Raw genomic sequence first — 14,702 nt, forward strand, 5'->3', positions numbered from 1 at the left:
CTCCCGAGTGCTGGGATTAAAGGTGTGTGCCACCACCGCCCGGCTTGACCTTGTTTCAAAAAAATAAAATAAAAACCGATCAAGAAACAAAAAACATGCATAAACAATGTCTAACTACAGTATCTGCAGATCTTCAAAGGGAAGCAGAAGCAAGAAACACCACTGCACTTTCCTTTGGCGCCTGTTGCTCTGTCCTCCACTGCCCTATAAACTCCCAGGCTTTACACTTCCTGCGCTTTCCTTACTTTAAAAACACAAAGCAAGGGCCCAGCATAAAACAAGAATCAAACCACTCATTTCTAACAAACCCCGCCTGCATGGGAGCCGACTAGCCTGAGAGGGGAGAGCGCCATCTAGTGACGCTTGATGTTTTCTTACTGGTTGGTTTCAGATTTTTATTTATTATTATTTGCACGTCGTGTGCAAGCACACATGCGTGTGTGTGCAGGTCAGAGGACAGCCTGCTGGAGTTCATCCTTTCCTTATACCACATGGATTCCAGCTCTAGTGATTGAACTCAGTTCCTCACTAGGTTTGTCAGTAAGAACCCTTACTCCCTGAGCCATTTTGCCAGCGTGACAGCATGACAGGTTGTGGGACTTTTCCGTTTTTCTGTACTGAGGATTGAAACAAAGCCTGAGAGATTCTAGGCAAGTGCTCTGCCACTGAGCTGTGTCTCCAGCCTTTTGTTGTTGTTTTCTTGAGAGAGGGTTTCCCTGGTTGTCCTGGAACTCGGTCTGTAGACCATGCTAGCTTCAAACTCAGAGCTCCACCAGCCTCTGCCCCCAAGTGCTGGGATTAAAGGTGTGTGCCACCATGCCTGGCTAAATACTCATTTATGTGTATGTATGTGTGCCTATGTGAGTTTATGTGTACATACACACGTAGGTGCCCACAGAGGCCAGAGGGGTTCAGATACCCTGGAGCTTAAGTTACAGATGTGCAAACAGATGTGAGTACTGGAAGAGAAACCTGGGCCCTCCGGAAGATCAGACAGTACATGCTCTTAACTGCTGAGCCATACCCCAGCCCATCTCTTGCTTTCAGATAGAGTGTCTCACCACATAGCTCTAGCTAGCCTGAAACTTGCTATGCAGGCCAGGTGCCTTCCTTTGCCTCTTGAGTGCCATGGTTAAAGGTGAGCCCACCACACCCGGTTGTAGTTTTATTTGAAACTAAGGAAAAGATCTCCAGTGACTTCCCAATGCTGTCAGGAATCCTGCCTCACTGCCCCACGAATGTCCCTGCACCCTAGCCAGGGGAAACAGATTTGCAACAGCTTGCCATATCCACATGCCTGGCTGCCTTGGGTATAGGTTTTTTGCAAAAGTTGTGAAAAGCACAATGGGCCTTGTTTAATAACATTATATCTGCTGTTAAAATTTTAGACTTTAACCGGGTGGTGGTGGTACACGCCTTTAATCCTAGCCCTAGGGAGGAAGAGGCAAGTAGATCTCAATGAGTTCAAGGCCAGCCTGGTCTACAAGAGCTAGTTCCAGGATAGGCTCCAAAGCTACAGAGAAACCCTGCCTCAAAAAAAACTAAAAAAAGGCCTGGCGGTGGTGGCGCACTTGGGAGGCAGAGGCAGGCGAATCTCTGTGAGTTCGAGACCAGCCTGGTCTACAAGAGCTAGTTCCAGGACAGGCTCCAAAACCACAGAGAAACCCTGTCTCGAAAAACAAAACAAAACAAAACAAACAAACAAAAAAAAACCCTAAAAAAAATAAAAATAAAAATTAGACTTTAGCCGGGTGGTTGTGGTGGTGTACTCCTTTAATCCCAACCCTCAGAAGGCAGAGGCCGGCGGACCTCAGGGAGTTCAAGGCCAGCCTGGTCTACAGAGTGAGTTCAAGGACAGCCAGGGCTACATAGAGAAACCTTGTCTTGAAAAAGAACAACAACAAAAAAGCAAAAAGGTGAAGAACAAAAAGATAAGGTGGAGCTGGATGTAGTTCAGGGATAGAGAATGTGCTTAGCATGTGTAGGGTCCTACATTCAACCCACAGTCAATCAGTTAATATGTCAGCCAGTACCATCTGCCAGGCGCAGTGACTTGGGCCTGTAATCCCCACAGTTGACAGGCAGAGACAGGAGGATCAGAAGTTTGAGGTTATCATCAGCTGTAGCCAGCCTGGGCTACATGAGACCCTGCTACAATAAGTAAGACAAAAACAAGAAGACAATAGACAGGAAAATAGCAACAGTAAAAAGAAACAAGATGGGGAGGGAAAGGCAGTCTGTGAGGGAACAGTGGATTCAAACAAAGGGGACAGATTATGTCTAAAAGTCCTGAGGGGACAATCGGTCTCAGAGAGAAGATACAAACTGTTAAGATGTCTCCACCCCCTTTCCCCATTTTTATGATTTTTTTTTTTTTTATGACAGTCTCTCCCTAGGTTGTCCAGGCCGGCCTGTAATGTGTAATCCTCCTAGCTGTGTCTCCCAAGGGGCTGTGATTAGAGGCATGTGCCCCATACCTGGCTCTTCTCTGCCAGTGTTCATAACCTTGGGTAATCCTCTCGCTGCGGAAGGGGCAATCAGCAGAATTAATAGGATTTTGTAAAAGCTGTGCTACGTGTCTTTGGAGGTTCTTTCCTACTGGTGTTCTCTTCCAGAGCACCTGCTCTGGAGGAAAGCCATGTTGCCACGTCATGAAGATATCCTAGGGACAGCACACCGAGACAAGGAGCTGAGGCTGCTAGCCAACAGCCGTGTGGATCACAGCCAACATCTTGAGAGACGTTAGCCAGAGCGTTCACCTAAGCAACTCCAGAGTACTGGCCCACGGGAACTTTGACACTTTATTGTTTAAAGTTGGGGATGATCAGTTATGTGTGATCCTCGCTGATGCTCCTGGAACTTTTTTTTAACCTGTATCTCACTGGTGGTGCCGTGAGTGGGACCTAGGGCAAACACCTCCCACGGAACCATATCCCAGGACAGACAGGAAGGAAGGAATGTAGGTAGCCAGCCTAGACCTATGTTTACTCAGGAAGTTCAGGGGCTGCTTCATATGCTCATTGGGCTAAAAAGCCAAGTTCGGTGAGTTGGAGCAACTCTCTTACGCCCCATCTCAAAAGCCAGCTTCACTAATTAATGTTAGATAGGGTCTCACTAAAGAGTCTCCTGAACTCACAGAGAGTCACCTGGCGCTGCCTCCAAGTGCTGGGATTAAAGGTGTGCACCACCACACCGGCTCAAAAGCAAACATTGTTTAAAAGCGGCTGAAGATATAGTTTAGGTGGTAGGGAGCTTGCCTGACTACACAAAGGCCTGAGTTCAAGCCTCAGTATTGAAGAGCAAGGAAAATTAAAAGAAAAACAGAGAAGGCGGTAAACATATAATCAAAACAAATTCAAGTAAACGCAAAATGCTAAGAAGAGGGCTTCCACCGTTTTAGAAAGTCTGTCTTATCTGAAGTAATGACATTTGGGCGCTGCAAAGATGGCTCAGTGATTAAGAGCACTGACTGCGCTTTCAAAGGTCCTGAGTTCAATTCTAGCACCCACATGGTGGCTCACAACCATCTGTAATGAGTTCTGGTGCCCTTTGCTGGCCTGCAGGCACCTATGCAGGCAGAACAAAAAAGAGAAGAAATGACAACTGAGTAAGGTTTCCTTGAGAGAGGGTTTCGCTAGGCAGCCTGGCTGGCCTGGAGCTCCAGTTACTCAATTACTTCTTCGTCACAGTAGGCTTACACATTCACAGGCTAAATAACTGCCATTTCAAGTCTAACCTGTTGTTCACAACACAGACGCGTGTCGTTTACAACAGCTTCAGCTTAAAAGTCTGGGACCGGGTGGGTGGGGGTGGGGTGGGGTGGAGCAAAGGCGCAAGTGTTCACAGCCCAAAGCCTGAGGATGTGAATAGGAAGAACACACCCATGGGGTGAAGGTGGAGAAGGGAGCATATACCAAATCATAAAGGTCTTTGTCACAGTAAGCATTTTGGGCTTCATCTGGAGGACAATAGAAAGTCACTATAGGGTTTCTTTTATATATATACTCATTTTTATTGATATTTATTGAGCTCTACATTTTTCTCTGCTCCCCTCCCTGCCTCTTCCCTTCCCCCTCAATCCAACCCCCAAGGTTCCCATGCTCCCAATTTACTCAGGAGATCTTGTCTTTTTCTACTTTCTACTTCCCATGTAGATTAGATCTATGTAAGTCTCTCTTAGTGTCCATATTGTTGTCTATGTTCTCTGGGATTGTGGTTTGTAGGATGGCTTTCTTTGCTTTATGTTTAAAAACCACCTATGAGTGAGTACATGTGATAATTGTCTTTCTGTGTCTCACTCAAAATAATGTTTTCTAGCTCCATCCATTTCCTGCAAAATTCAAGCTGTCATTTTTTCTGCTGTGTAGTACTCCATTGTGTAAATGTACCACATTTTCCTTATCCATTCTTCGATCGAGGGGCATTTAGGTTGTTTCTAGGTTCTGGCTATAACAGACAGCTGCTATGAACATAGTTGAGCACATGTCCTTGTGGAACAATTGAGCATCCTTTGGATATATACCCAAAAATGGTATTACTGGGTCTTGAGGAAGGTTGCTTCCTAATTTTTTGAGAAATTGCCACACTGACATCCAAAGGGGTTGTACCGGCTTGCATTCCCACCAGCAATGCAGAAGTGTTCCCTTTTCTCCACAACCTCTCCAGCATAAGTTGTCATCAGTGTTTTTGATCTTGGCCATTCTTACAGGTGTAAGATGGAATCTCAGAGTTGTTTTGATTTGCATTTCTCTGATGACTAAGGATGTTGAACATTTCCTTAAGTGTCTTTCAGCCATTTCAGATTCCTCTGTTGAGAGTTCTCTGTTTAGGTCTGTACTCCATTTTTTTAATTGGATTATGTGATCTTTTGATGTCCAATTTCTTGAGTTCTTTGAATATTTTGGAGATCAGACCTCTGTCTGATGTGGGGTTGGTGAAGATCTTTTCCCATTCTGTAGGCTGTCGTTTTGTCTTGTTGACCGTGTCCTTTGCTTTACAGAAGCTTTTCAGTTTCAGGAGGTCCCATTTATTAATTGTTTCTCTCAGTGTCTGTGCTTCTGGGGTTATATTTAGGAAGTGCCAATGCTTTCAAGTGTACTTCCCACTTTTTCTATAAGGTTCAGTGTGGTTGGCTTTGTGTAAGTCCTGGCTGTCCTGGAACTCACTTTGTAGACCAGGCTGGCCTCGAACTCACTGTGATCTGCCTGTCTCTGTCTCCCAAGTGGGATAAAGGTGTGTGCCACCACCTCCTGGCAAGGGGGCACATCTTTAATATCAAAATTCCAGAGGCAAAGGTGGGTGGATCTCTGTTGAGCTGGAGGACAGCCTGGTCTACATAGTGAGATCCAGGACAGCCAAGGGTACATAGTGAGATCCTGTCTCAAAGAACGAAAGGTTGGAGAGATGGGTCAGTGGTTAAGGCACTTGCTGTATTTGTAGGACCCAGGTTCAGTTCCCAACACCCACATGGTGACTAATAACAGTCTGTAAGCCCAGGTCCAATGTTCTCTTCTGGTCTCCTTGAATACGTGACATACATTTGTGACACACACGCAGATAACAGACCCATACATGTAAAAACAAATAATCTTGTTCTATTTTTTTTTTTTTTTGAGACAAGGTTTCTCTGTAGCTTTTTGTTGCCTGTCCTGGAACTAGCTCTTGTAGACCAGGCTGGCCTTGAACTCACAGAGATCCGCCTGCCTCTGCCTCCCGAGTGCTGGGATTAAAGACGTGTGCCACCACCGCCCAGCAAAACAAATAATCTTAAAGAATATATAGATAGTTGTTGTTTTTTATTTTATTTATTTATTTGTTTGTTTGTTTTGAGAGAGAGAGAGAGAGAGAGAGAGAGAGAGAGAGAGAGAGAGAGAGGAGAGAGATTACTATGTAGCTCTGGGTGTCCTGGAACTCACAAATTCCCATTTCCTGAGTGTCAGAGTTAGGGGCCTGAATCATGCCCAGCATTTTACACAGGGTTTTCCATATACCCAAGATGGCCTCATACTCAGAATCCATGGACTCCCTCTGCCTTCACCTCTCTTATGACAGGATTTCAGGCTTGCCCCACCACGGTCCACTAATAAATATTATGAGAAACAGAAGTCAAAATTGGACAACAGTGGAGTATGAAGAGAATGACCAACGGAAGATGGCTTCGTTCATTATGAGAAGCAAAAGGTTGAGGGCAGGTGAAAAAAACAAAAACCTAGAAACTTTAAACAAGTATCAGAAGGAGATACAAGCTGCGGGAGGGGTGCTGGATGTAGAGCTTGTGGGGGCTGCTTCCTGAGGGGCAGTTGTGTGAAATTTGTAGATTGGCAAGTTATTTTGTTGTTGCCTGTTCTAGTCGTAGGTTCGAAGCAGATCAGAGGCCTTGGACAGCAGGAGCAAATGTGGGAAGTTCAAGCAGAGAGTGGGGTTGAGGCACGAGAGATCAGAAAGAGGACGACTTTGATTTTTGGAGGGAAAAAAACTATGAGGAACCGCTGGAGACGTCAGCATAAGAGTGCCTGTGTTTCAGCGGCACTACTCTTTGGGCCTCCTTCAGAATGGATGCTGGGCAGAAAGGCCAGGAACAGGGATAGATCTGTTACAGGGCTAATGTAGGAGTTCAAGTCACAGAAAGGGATCTTGGGCTTCCAACAGACTGGGTTTCCTGATGGCTTAGAGGGTACGTGCAGGTCTCCACACCAAGGTCGGTCCTAAACAAAAGGAACGCTATTGCCGTCTACAGAGACAGGGGAGGCTCCGGAGCAGCTAGCCTAACCGCCCCCATTTTTGCTTGATTTGCTGGTTTTGATGGCTGGGATAGGCCCAGTCCTCTGGTCTGCGAGGTCTATGGACACCCAAGTGGAAAGGTCAACCGTGTGAAGCTTGAAGCCCAGGAAAAGTGCCTAGGGGCATGTGGGTGTTTGCACACGAATGGCACCCGATGCTCCTAGGGCACAAACCTACTTCCAGGCTTTTTTTTTTCCCCCAAGATAAAGCGGGTGAGCCTGTGAAAGAGGGACTGATATAAGGTAGCTAAGCTTTTCTGAGAAAGGGAGAAAGCGCTTGGGGGACATCCTGGAGGCCCTGCCCCGCTTCCACTTCCGGCCCTTTAGCGTGGTTTCACAGCTCAAGTACAGGAACGTATCCAATGGACACCTCAAGCACACGCCAGAGGCGACGCACATCCGGCTAGCACGCGGATTTCATTCGTGCTGACACTCCAGGGCCAATCCCGCCGGCAATCTAAAGCCGACACAGATCTCAACCCTCACAGTGCACAATGACAACACCGGCGGTAGCGAGCTCCTAACTGGCGCACCGAGTCTCCCAGCATCTCCCTCCCCCCCAACTCCGCAGGGCGACCTTTCTCTTCCACGACGTCCCCCCCCAACCCCAGTCACCCCAGAACCGAGGCCCCCCGCCCCCAACTACGGGTCGAAGGAAGGATCAACTCCCGCCACGCGAACCAGGCTGATCACGCGCCACAAAAGGCTTTGTAGGGTGGGGCGACTCCAGGACTCGCCCTCCTGTCTCCATTGGTTGAGGCAGCCGGACTCTCCTCCCCTCTTTGCAAAAAGACGGAGGGCCCGGTGACTTTGCGCACGCGTGTCGGTCTCTCGGAAAACTGAGCAGGCGCAGCCGCAGGCCCGCGGAGGGGGGGGGCGCGTAGAGGCGCGCGCAGCATCCCGGCGCTGGGCTCCCCTCGGCCGGTCCCGCCCTCCGTCGCGGCGGCGCGGTGCACGCTGGGATAGGGAGCGATCTCCGAGCGAGGGAGCAAGATGGACGCGGGATTCTTCCGCGTAAGTAGAAGCGCGGGGATCTGGACGGGGGTGGGGGGAGGGAGGAGGCGAGAGGCTTGAATGGAAGACCCGACAGGGGGCTCAAACTCGGGACACGGGGGCCCGTGGAGGGGGGGTTTAGAGACCCCGAAGGGGCTTGGGGCCGGCGTGCTGTGCCTTCGGCGCTGCGGCCGAGACCGGTGCGCCCGTGCGCAGTCTCCTCCTCCGGGATCGTCCCCCCTACGCGGCGGCGACGGTGGCCGGAAAATGGCGGCGGGAAGGGACCAGAGCAGAACCTCACCGGCCGCCTGGCGGGGCCTGCAGGCCGGGAGCCGCGCCGGCCGCCGGGGCTTTGGGGCCTAGCGGAGCCCCGAGGAGGAAGTCCCTAAGGGGAGGCCGGTGGGAAGCCTGAGGCGGCAGCGGGGCACCGGTAGTACGGTTTAGGGGTACGTCCCGAGAGAGCTTTGGAAGAGAGGGGCGCTTTTTTTTTAGCGGCTGTATGTCCCCACGTTTAGCGTCCACCCTCCGGGTCGTAAGCCTCTGCGGAGGCGCAGGGTCAGAGTTCATGAGCGCTCCCGCCCAATTTGATAGCTCTTCGGGAGGGGGAACTTAGATAATTTGTAGTTGGAACGTTTGAATCGGAGAGTTTTTAGGGCCAAATACGTGCGCGAGGGTGGAGGCAGATGACGGCGTGAATCCATTCCGCTTCCCGCTCTTCGCCCGCACCCTTTCCCGGCCCAGCGGCCAGTGTTTGAAGTCTGGTGGTTCTAGCCTAGATCCAAGCAGGGAACGTTACCTTGTTGGAGTTGGCCCACAGATCCCCCGTTAAGGCGGTTTATTAGGTGGGAGCCGTCCACTCTTGAAGGAAATTAGCTACAGGTCGAGATCCAGATGGATGGCAACGGACACTTGTAGGATTAAAAGTTGAGTAGCAACGATCCCTTCGTTTAGGGTTTGCTAGTTCTTTTAATGCAGAGTAGAACCAAACGTTTAAATCCCAGCTAACTGTGATTCGGCTTAATTTTGCATTCCCTGGATCGAGCTTGTAATTTGCAGTTTGCTTACCTTTAAAAAAAATTAGAGGGAGGGGTGCTAATAAGAATGCCTCTTGCAGACTGGGTATGTAGTTCATGAAAGCTTGCCTAACCCGAATGAGACCCTGGGTTCCCTCTCCACCACTCTTGGTCTCTTGGTCTTGCAAACTAGGCATTCACAATATTATGCCAAGCATTTAACCTACAGCGCTTAGCCAGTTTTTTATTAGATCATACAAGCACTAAAAGAGTTACGTACTTGGAGGGTAATAATTTCGAATGGGTTTGTATTTCAGTGAACACTTATTATTTCTTAGGGCACAGAAGTTACACTTAAAAGCAATTGAAGGCTTATTTCGCTTGTCTGTTAGTTCTCTCCCTCTCTCTCTTTCCCGTTTGGTTTTTCGAGATAAGATTTCTCTGTGGCTGTTCTGGAACTCTAGGCTAGGACAGACTAGACTTGTACTCAGATCTGCCAGTCTCTGTCTCCCGGTGCTGGGATTAAAGTAGTGCCCCACCACTGCCCAGCCTTGTCAGTTATTTCTAGTGGGAAGGAGATTGAATAAAGAATGCAAAGTGATATGAAAAGTCAATTTTAGACAAAATTTTCCCTTACAATGAACAGAATCTGGAAAAGAGTCATGTTTTTAAAAATATACTCATTACGTTTCTTTAAATGAAGTGTGTTTTTGTCATTGGGTTGTTGGGGGAGAGGCAGTTTTGAAACCTTATTCTCTCTTTAACCCAGACTAGCCTTGAACCCAGAGTCCTACCTTGACATTCCAAGTGCTAGAATTTTAGATGTTTGCCTCACAGCTGGCCAAATGGGGGCATTAAGATTTTAGAACAGTTATCTAGTACATTGCCAACTGAGATCTGATTTAAGGTAGAAATGGTGCCTGGCGTTTCCTGAACAACTGCTCTTGTGTCAGGTACTTGATGTAAATCATTTCCCATACATACAACAGCCGTGCAAGGTAAATTTGTGGTGTTTTTTTTTTTTTTTGTTTTGTTTTTTTTGTTTTGTTTTGGTTTGGTTTGGTTTTTCGAGACAGGGTTTCTCTGGCTTTGGAGCCTGTCCTGGAACTAGCTCTGTAGACCAGGCTGGTCTCGAACTCACAGAGATCCGCCTGCCTCTGCCTCCCAAGTGCTGGGATTAAACGCATGCGCCACCATCGCCCGGCCTCTATTTGTGTTTTTGACGAGGCAGTTGACAGGATCTTGATAGGCCGACCAGGCTGGCTTTGAACTCTTATAAACCACCTGCTTCCCCAGGCAACTTTGGGATTAAAGGTGTAGGCCACCACTCAGCCCAAAACGGTTTTTTTTAAACCTTTTTGTTTCTGCAGTACTAGGGACCATGCTCAAGGCTTATATGTTTTAGCCTGGTGTTGTGCCGTTCAGCTACAGCCTTTCTGGCTCACTTTCCAGGTGACTTTAATAGGGGTTTGTTTGGGGGACAGGGTTTCTCTGTATAGTTCTGGCTGTCCTGGAACTTGGTCTGTAGACCAGGCTGACCTTAAACTCACAGACATCCACCTGCCTCTGCCACCTGAGTCTTGGGATCAAAGGTGTGTGCTTCCACTGCCTGGCTTCGGTTTGATCTTTATCTGGCATCTAACAGTTACACACAAGTGGGGATATAGTGTGGCATTTTAGCACACATTTGCCATGTAATGATTAGTGAGGAAAATCAACATACCTTATCACCCCAGGCTTCAGCTTTAGTTTTTGATTCCTTGCCCCTAATTTTGCACTTGAAACCACATCAGAGATTAGGTTGTGTGTTCTCGAGACATATGGTAGAGTAGAATCGGAGCTGACATACTGCTACAGGTTTTTTACCTTCTCAAACAAAACTTTTTGGTTCTGAACTCACCGTGTAGTCCAGGCTGGCCTGCAACTCAGAGACCCTCCTTCCTCTGCCCCCTGAGTGCTGGCATGGGACACCATACACAACCAAAAACTTTGTTACAATACTAGGGACTGTGCCTAGGACATTCTATATGCTAGCTAAATGCTCTTGCCACTCTGCTATATTCTCAGCCCAAACAAAAGTTTTCTTGATCACTTTCCAAGTGATGTAGTCAGCCAGTCCGTAGATTTCAAATCAAAGAACCAGTAACTTCCTTATTTAATTGAGCCTGGAGGAAGGGTGAAATAAACAGTAAATTGCTGGTGCTTTGCCGCTCTAATGAGTTCTTTGCTGGGTTAGTTTTTGTGGACTCAAAATGGTGTGTGTTTGTTTTTCTCCAGACAGGTTCTCATTGTAGTCCAGGCTGCCCTCAGATTTGCTATGTAACAAGGTTGGCTTGAACCCCAATCCTATCCTCTTGGTTCAAGTTTTAGGATTTCAGAAGTATGCTACTTCGCCTTGCTTCGGCTTTATTAATTCATATTCTTTCTCATTCTCCCTCTGTCCCCACCCCCACCCCATTCTTTCTCCTCTCCTCTGAGAGATTGAGTGGCCTGAACTCAGTAGTTGAGAATAATTTCTGCTCTTCCTTAAACTCCTAAGTGCTTGGATTATAGGTGTGCGCCACTGTGCCCCACATTTTTGGCCTTGGCATGTACCTCCATCAAACACATTTACTGGGTTTCCTGTATCTTTCTCAAACTATAGAACTAAAGATGACCTTGAATGACTGACCTTCCAAATCCTTAGTCCTAGGTTTGTGTAGTGTTAGGATTAAATCCCGGACTTCCTGCACGCTAGGTAAGCACTGCCACTGGGGTATATATCCCCATTCTTCAATTGTGTTCTTTTGATAGTATTTTGCTGTGTTGACTGGAACTTGGTGTGTATGCTAGGCTAGCCTCAAACTTGCCACAGCCTTCCTGCCTGTCTGTTCACATTCTTAAAGCTGTGACAGGCTAAAACAGTGTGGTCTTAGGGTGTTCTTGTGCCTCCGTGCCGTGATCTTGCAGGCAGAGCTCCTGTTTTGGGGAGGGGAGGATGAAACTTGAACTATTTCAGTGTCCTCATTTAAACAGATCTGCAGAAACATACATGTCAAGCTCAACATGGATGTGGACAGGAGTCTTACTCTGAATATTGCAGTTATGTTTGACTTGTTAGGGATGTACATTTATAATATTGAAATATAGGTGCTTTGTCAACTACATTTAGAGAAGGATGTACAGCTTCTATCTTAATGTTAGTTAAGGTGTTTCTACTCACTCGGTTATTATAACTGTAAAAGTCATGACCTTTATTTGCTACTAAAGAATTTTACTTTGGGGTCTGGTTAGATGGTTCAGACATAATGTAGGCAAGACATAGGCAAACATTAAAAAAAACAATCCTAGAAATGACAGTGGCGCACGCCTTTAATCCCAGCTCTTGGGAGGCAGAGGCGGGAGGGTCTCTGTGAGTTGCAGGCTAGCCTGAGTTCAGATACAGAAAGTTTTGTTGGAGAAGGTAAAAAAAACTGTAGTGTGGTGTGTCAGCTCTGCTAACAGTCCACCATATGTCCTGAGAACACACAACCTAATCTCTGAAGTTCCACTCTGTGAGTTCGAGGCCAGCCTGGTCTACAGAGTGAGTTCCAGAACAGGCTCCAAACTACAGAGAAACCCTGTCACGAAAACAAAATCACAAATCCCTGAAAACTAGAAGAGCATTGTAATGTGATAAAATGAGCAAAGTTCTTACAAGAACGGTGTGAGCACAGTGGGAACTAGGCGTATGCCCCAAAAGTGAAGGGATTATTAGGCCACAGAACTGGCATGTACCTTTAATCCCACGCTAGTTGGATTGAGTTGGAGGCCATCCTGGTCTATATAGTGAGTTCCAAGACAGCCACTGCTGCATTGTGAGATCCTTGTATGTGGGAGCTGGGAAGGGTGTACGGACGTAACTAAATAAGTGGGAAACTTTACTTAAGTTTTGGGGGTTTGTATTTTTTGTTTTGTTAAACTTTGAAATCGCTAGTGTGGTGATTCAAGCTACCAGTTGGGAAACTGAGACAGGAGAATTGCTGTTAGTTTAAGGGCTGGCCTGGGCTAACAAAAGAAACTAAGGTTTATTTGTTTATTTATTTATGGTTTTTCGGGACAGGGTTTCTCTGTAGCTTTGGTGCCTGTCCCGGAACTAGCTCTTGTAGACCAGGCTGGCCTCGAACTCCCAGAGATCCGCCTGCCTCTGCCTCCCAAGTGCTGGGATTAAAGGCGTGCGCCACCACCGCCCGGCTCTAAGATTTATTTATTTTATTTTTTGGTCTGTGTGGGAGGGGGGTAAGGCAGGGTTTCTCTATGTAACCGCCCTTACTGTCCTAGAACTCTCTGTAGACCAGGCTGACCTCGAACTATTTTATTTTTCTTAAAGAAGGCTGTCAGGATGGTTCAGTGGGTAAAAGCATCTGCTGCCAAGCCTGATGAACTGAATTCCATCTCTGGAATCCACGTGTTGGAAGGAGAGACCCTCCTCTCCAGATTTGTCCTTTGACCTCCACATGTGGGCACTATTTTTTAACTGAAAAAGAAGGAAAATTTAATCTTGTATTCCTTGGACATGTGTTTGCTTCCTTCAGGGAACAAGTGCAGAACAGGATAATCGGTTCAGCAACAAGCAGAAGAAACTCCTCAAGCAACTGAAATTTGCAGAATGCCTAGAAAAAAAGGTATTCTGAGTGGGACTCTTGCCTTTTTGCAATTGCTGAATTTGAGGGTTTGGGAGATGAACTGTGACTTGTGTAAAAATAAATGAAAGTTGGTGGTTGCACAACCAAAGAATGAGCATGGTACTTAGTTTTTTAAATGTGCATAAGCTAAAAAAGTATTTAGATAAAGTATAACTCAGGTTCTTTCAGCAGTGAACTTGTGCTTAACAGTTTGCATGTTTCATCAGGTGGACATGAGCAAAGTAAATTTGGAGGTTATAAAGCCTTGGATAACAAAAAGAGTAACTGAAATCCTTGGATTTGAAGATGATGTTGTGATTGAGTTTATATTCAACCAGCTGGAAGTGAAGGTACTAATACACAGATGACTCTTATTTCTGAATATGTGGCATAATTTGTGAATCTATCGAAACTCAGTTTCTATGGAATACAAATATAGAAGGGCTATTTTACAATGTTTGTTGTGGAAAGAATTCACTTTGTAAACAACTGTTAAGGCTGGAAGTTTAGTGAAGGTGCATAGTTTTGAAAGCTACACAGGTGAAAATCAAACTTACTGTTTGTAATTTTGCTGTTACATGTTAAGTTACTTTGACAGCAATTTTCTAATGATAATGTGATTTATGATTTAAAAGGCCTGAACCAAAATGGAAGTTATTCCTTGCGTCTGAAGTATAGCACCATCACCTTATTAGGTCACAGCAGAGTGAGTGTCCCAATGTCGCTCTGACCCAACTCCCTTGATGACGCAGTGTGTGTTTGGAGGTGAGTTGTGTAAAGTGGCCGAACATCAACAACAACAACAAAAACACAAGAGCAATTGGTAAAGCTGTATACTGCTCTTTAACATAGCTTTTGAGATGGACATTTATTTGAAGCATGAGGGGCAATTCTAATTTGATTGGATGTTGTTTTTAAAAGAGCTAAAGTCTTTAGCTGTAGTTGCAAGTCAGCTGGTTACCAGTTAGAATTTAGGCACAGGATTTTGTTTACATTCTAGTTAAACTTCAGGCAGATGAATTGACAAGTCCTGTGAAAGCCAGTTAACATAATTGTTCCTGTCATCCAATATGAAATAATAGAAGATAATACAACTGGTGTTTAAAAACATTTGTTACATAGTTTACTATTTTGCCATGGCATCCCAAAGGACAGGAAAGATGTACCATATAACCTTTTGGTAAATATACCAATGTGCATTTACTTTTACATTACTCCTTTCCCAAAGAGTTCATGCTTGAATTTTGAAAGAACAGTTATCATTCCAACTGATA

The 14,702-nt window shown here is 46.2% G+C and overlaps 1 protein-coding gene across 9 annotated transcripts in view; it reads left to right on the forward strand.

Annotated features, from left to right (window-relative positions):
• The first annotated feature begins 7,654 nt into the window (after positions 1-7,654).
• Positions 7,655-14,702, forward strand: part of Srrm1 (serine and arginine repetitive matrix 1) — a 33,375-nt gene continuing 26,327 nt past the window's right edge. For 8 of the 9 annotated variants that reach the window (XM_057783595.1, XM_057783598.1, XM_057783597.1 and 5 more), the window contains exons 1-3: positions 7,655-7,793; positions 13,339-13,428; positions 13,656-13,778. In XM_057783595.1, the coding sequence (XP_057639578.1) occupies positions 7,773-7,793; positions 13,339-13,428; positions 13,656-13,778 (234 nt within the window). In that variant the 5' untranslated portion in view covers positions 7,655-7,772. Of the gene's footprint in view, positions 7,794-13,338; positions 13,429-13,655; positions 13,779-14,063; positions 14,194-14,702 lie in introns of those variants that run through there. The other variant, XM_057783603.1, reaches the window with a different exon arrangement.

This window comes from Chionomys nivalis, chromosome 11 (assembly GCF_950005125.1).
Source record: "Chionomys nivalis chromosome 11, mChiNiv1.1, whole genome shotgun sequence".
In the NCBI taxonomy this organism is placed as follows: domain Eukaryota; kingdom Metazoa; phylum Chordata; class Mammalia; order Rodentia; family Cricetidae; genus Chionomys; species Chionomys nivalis.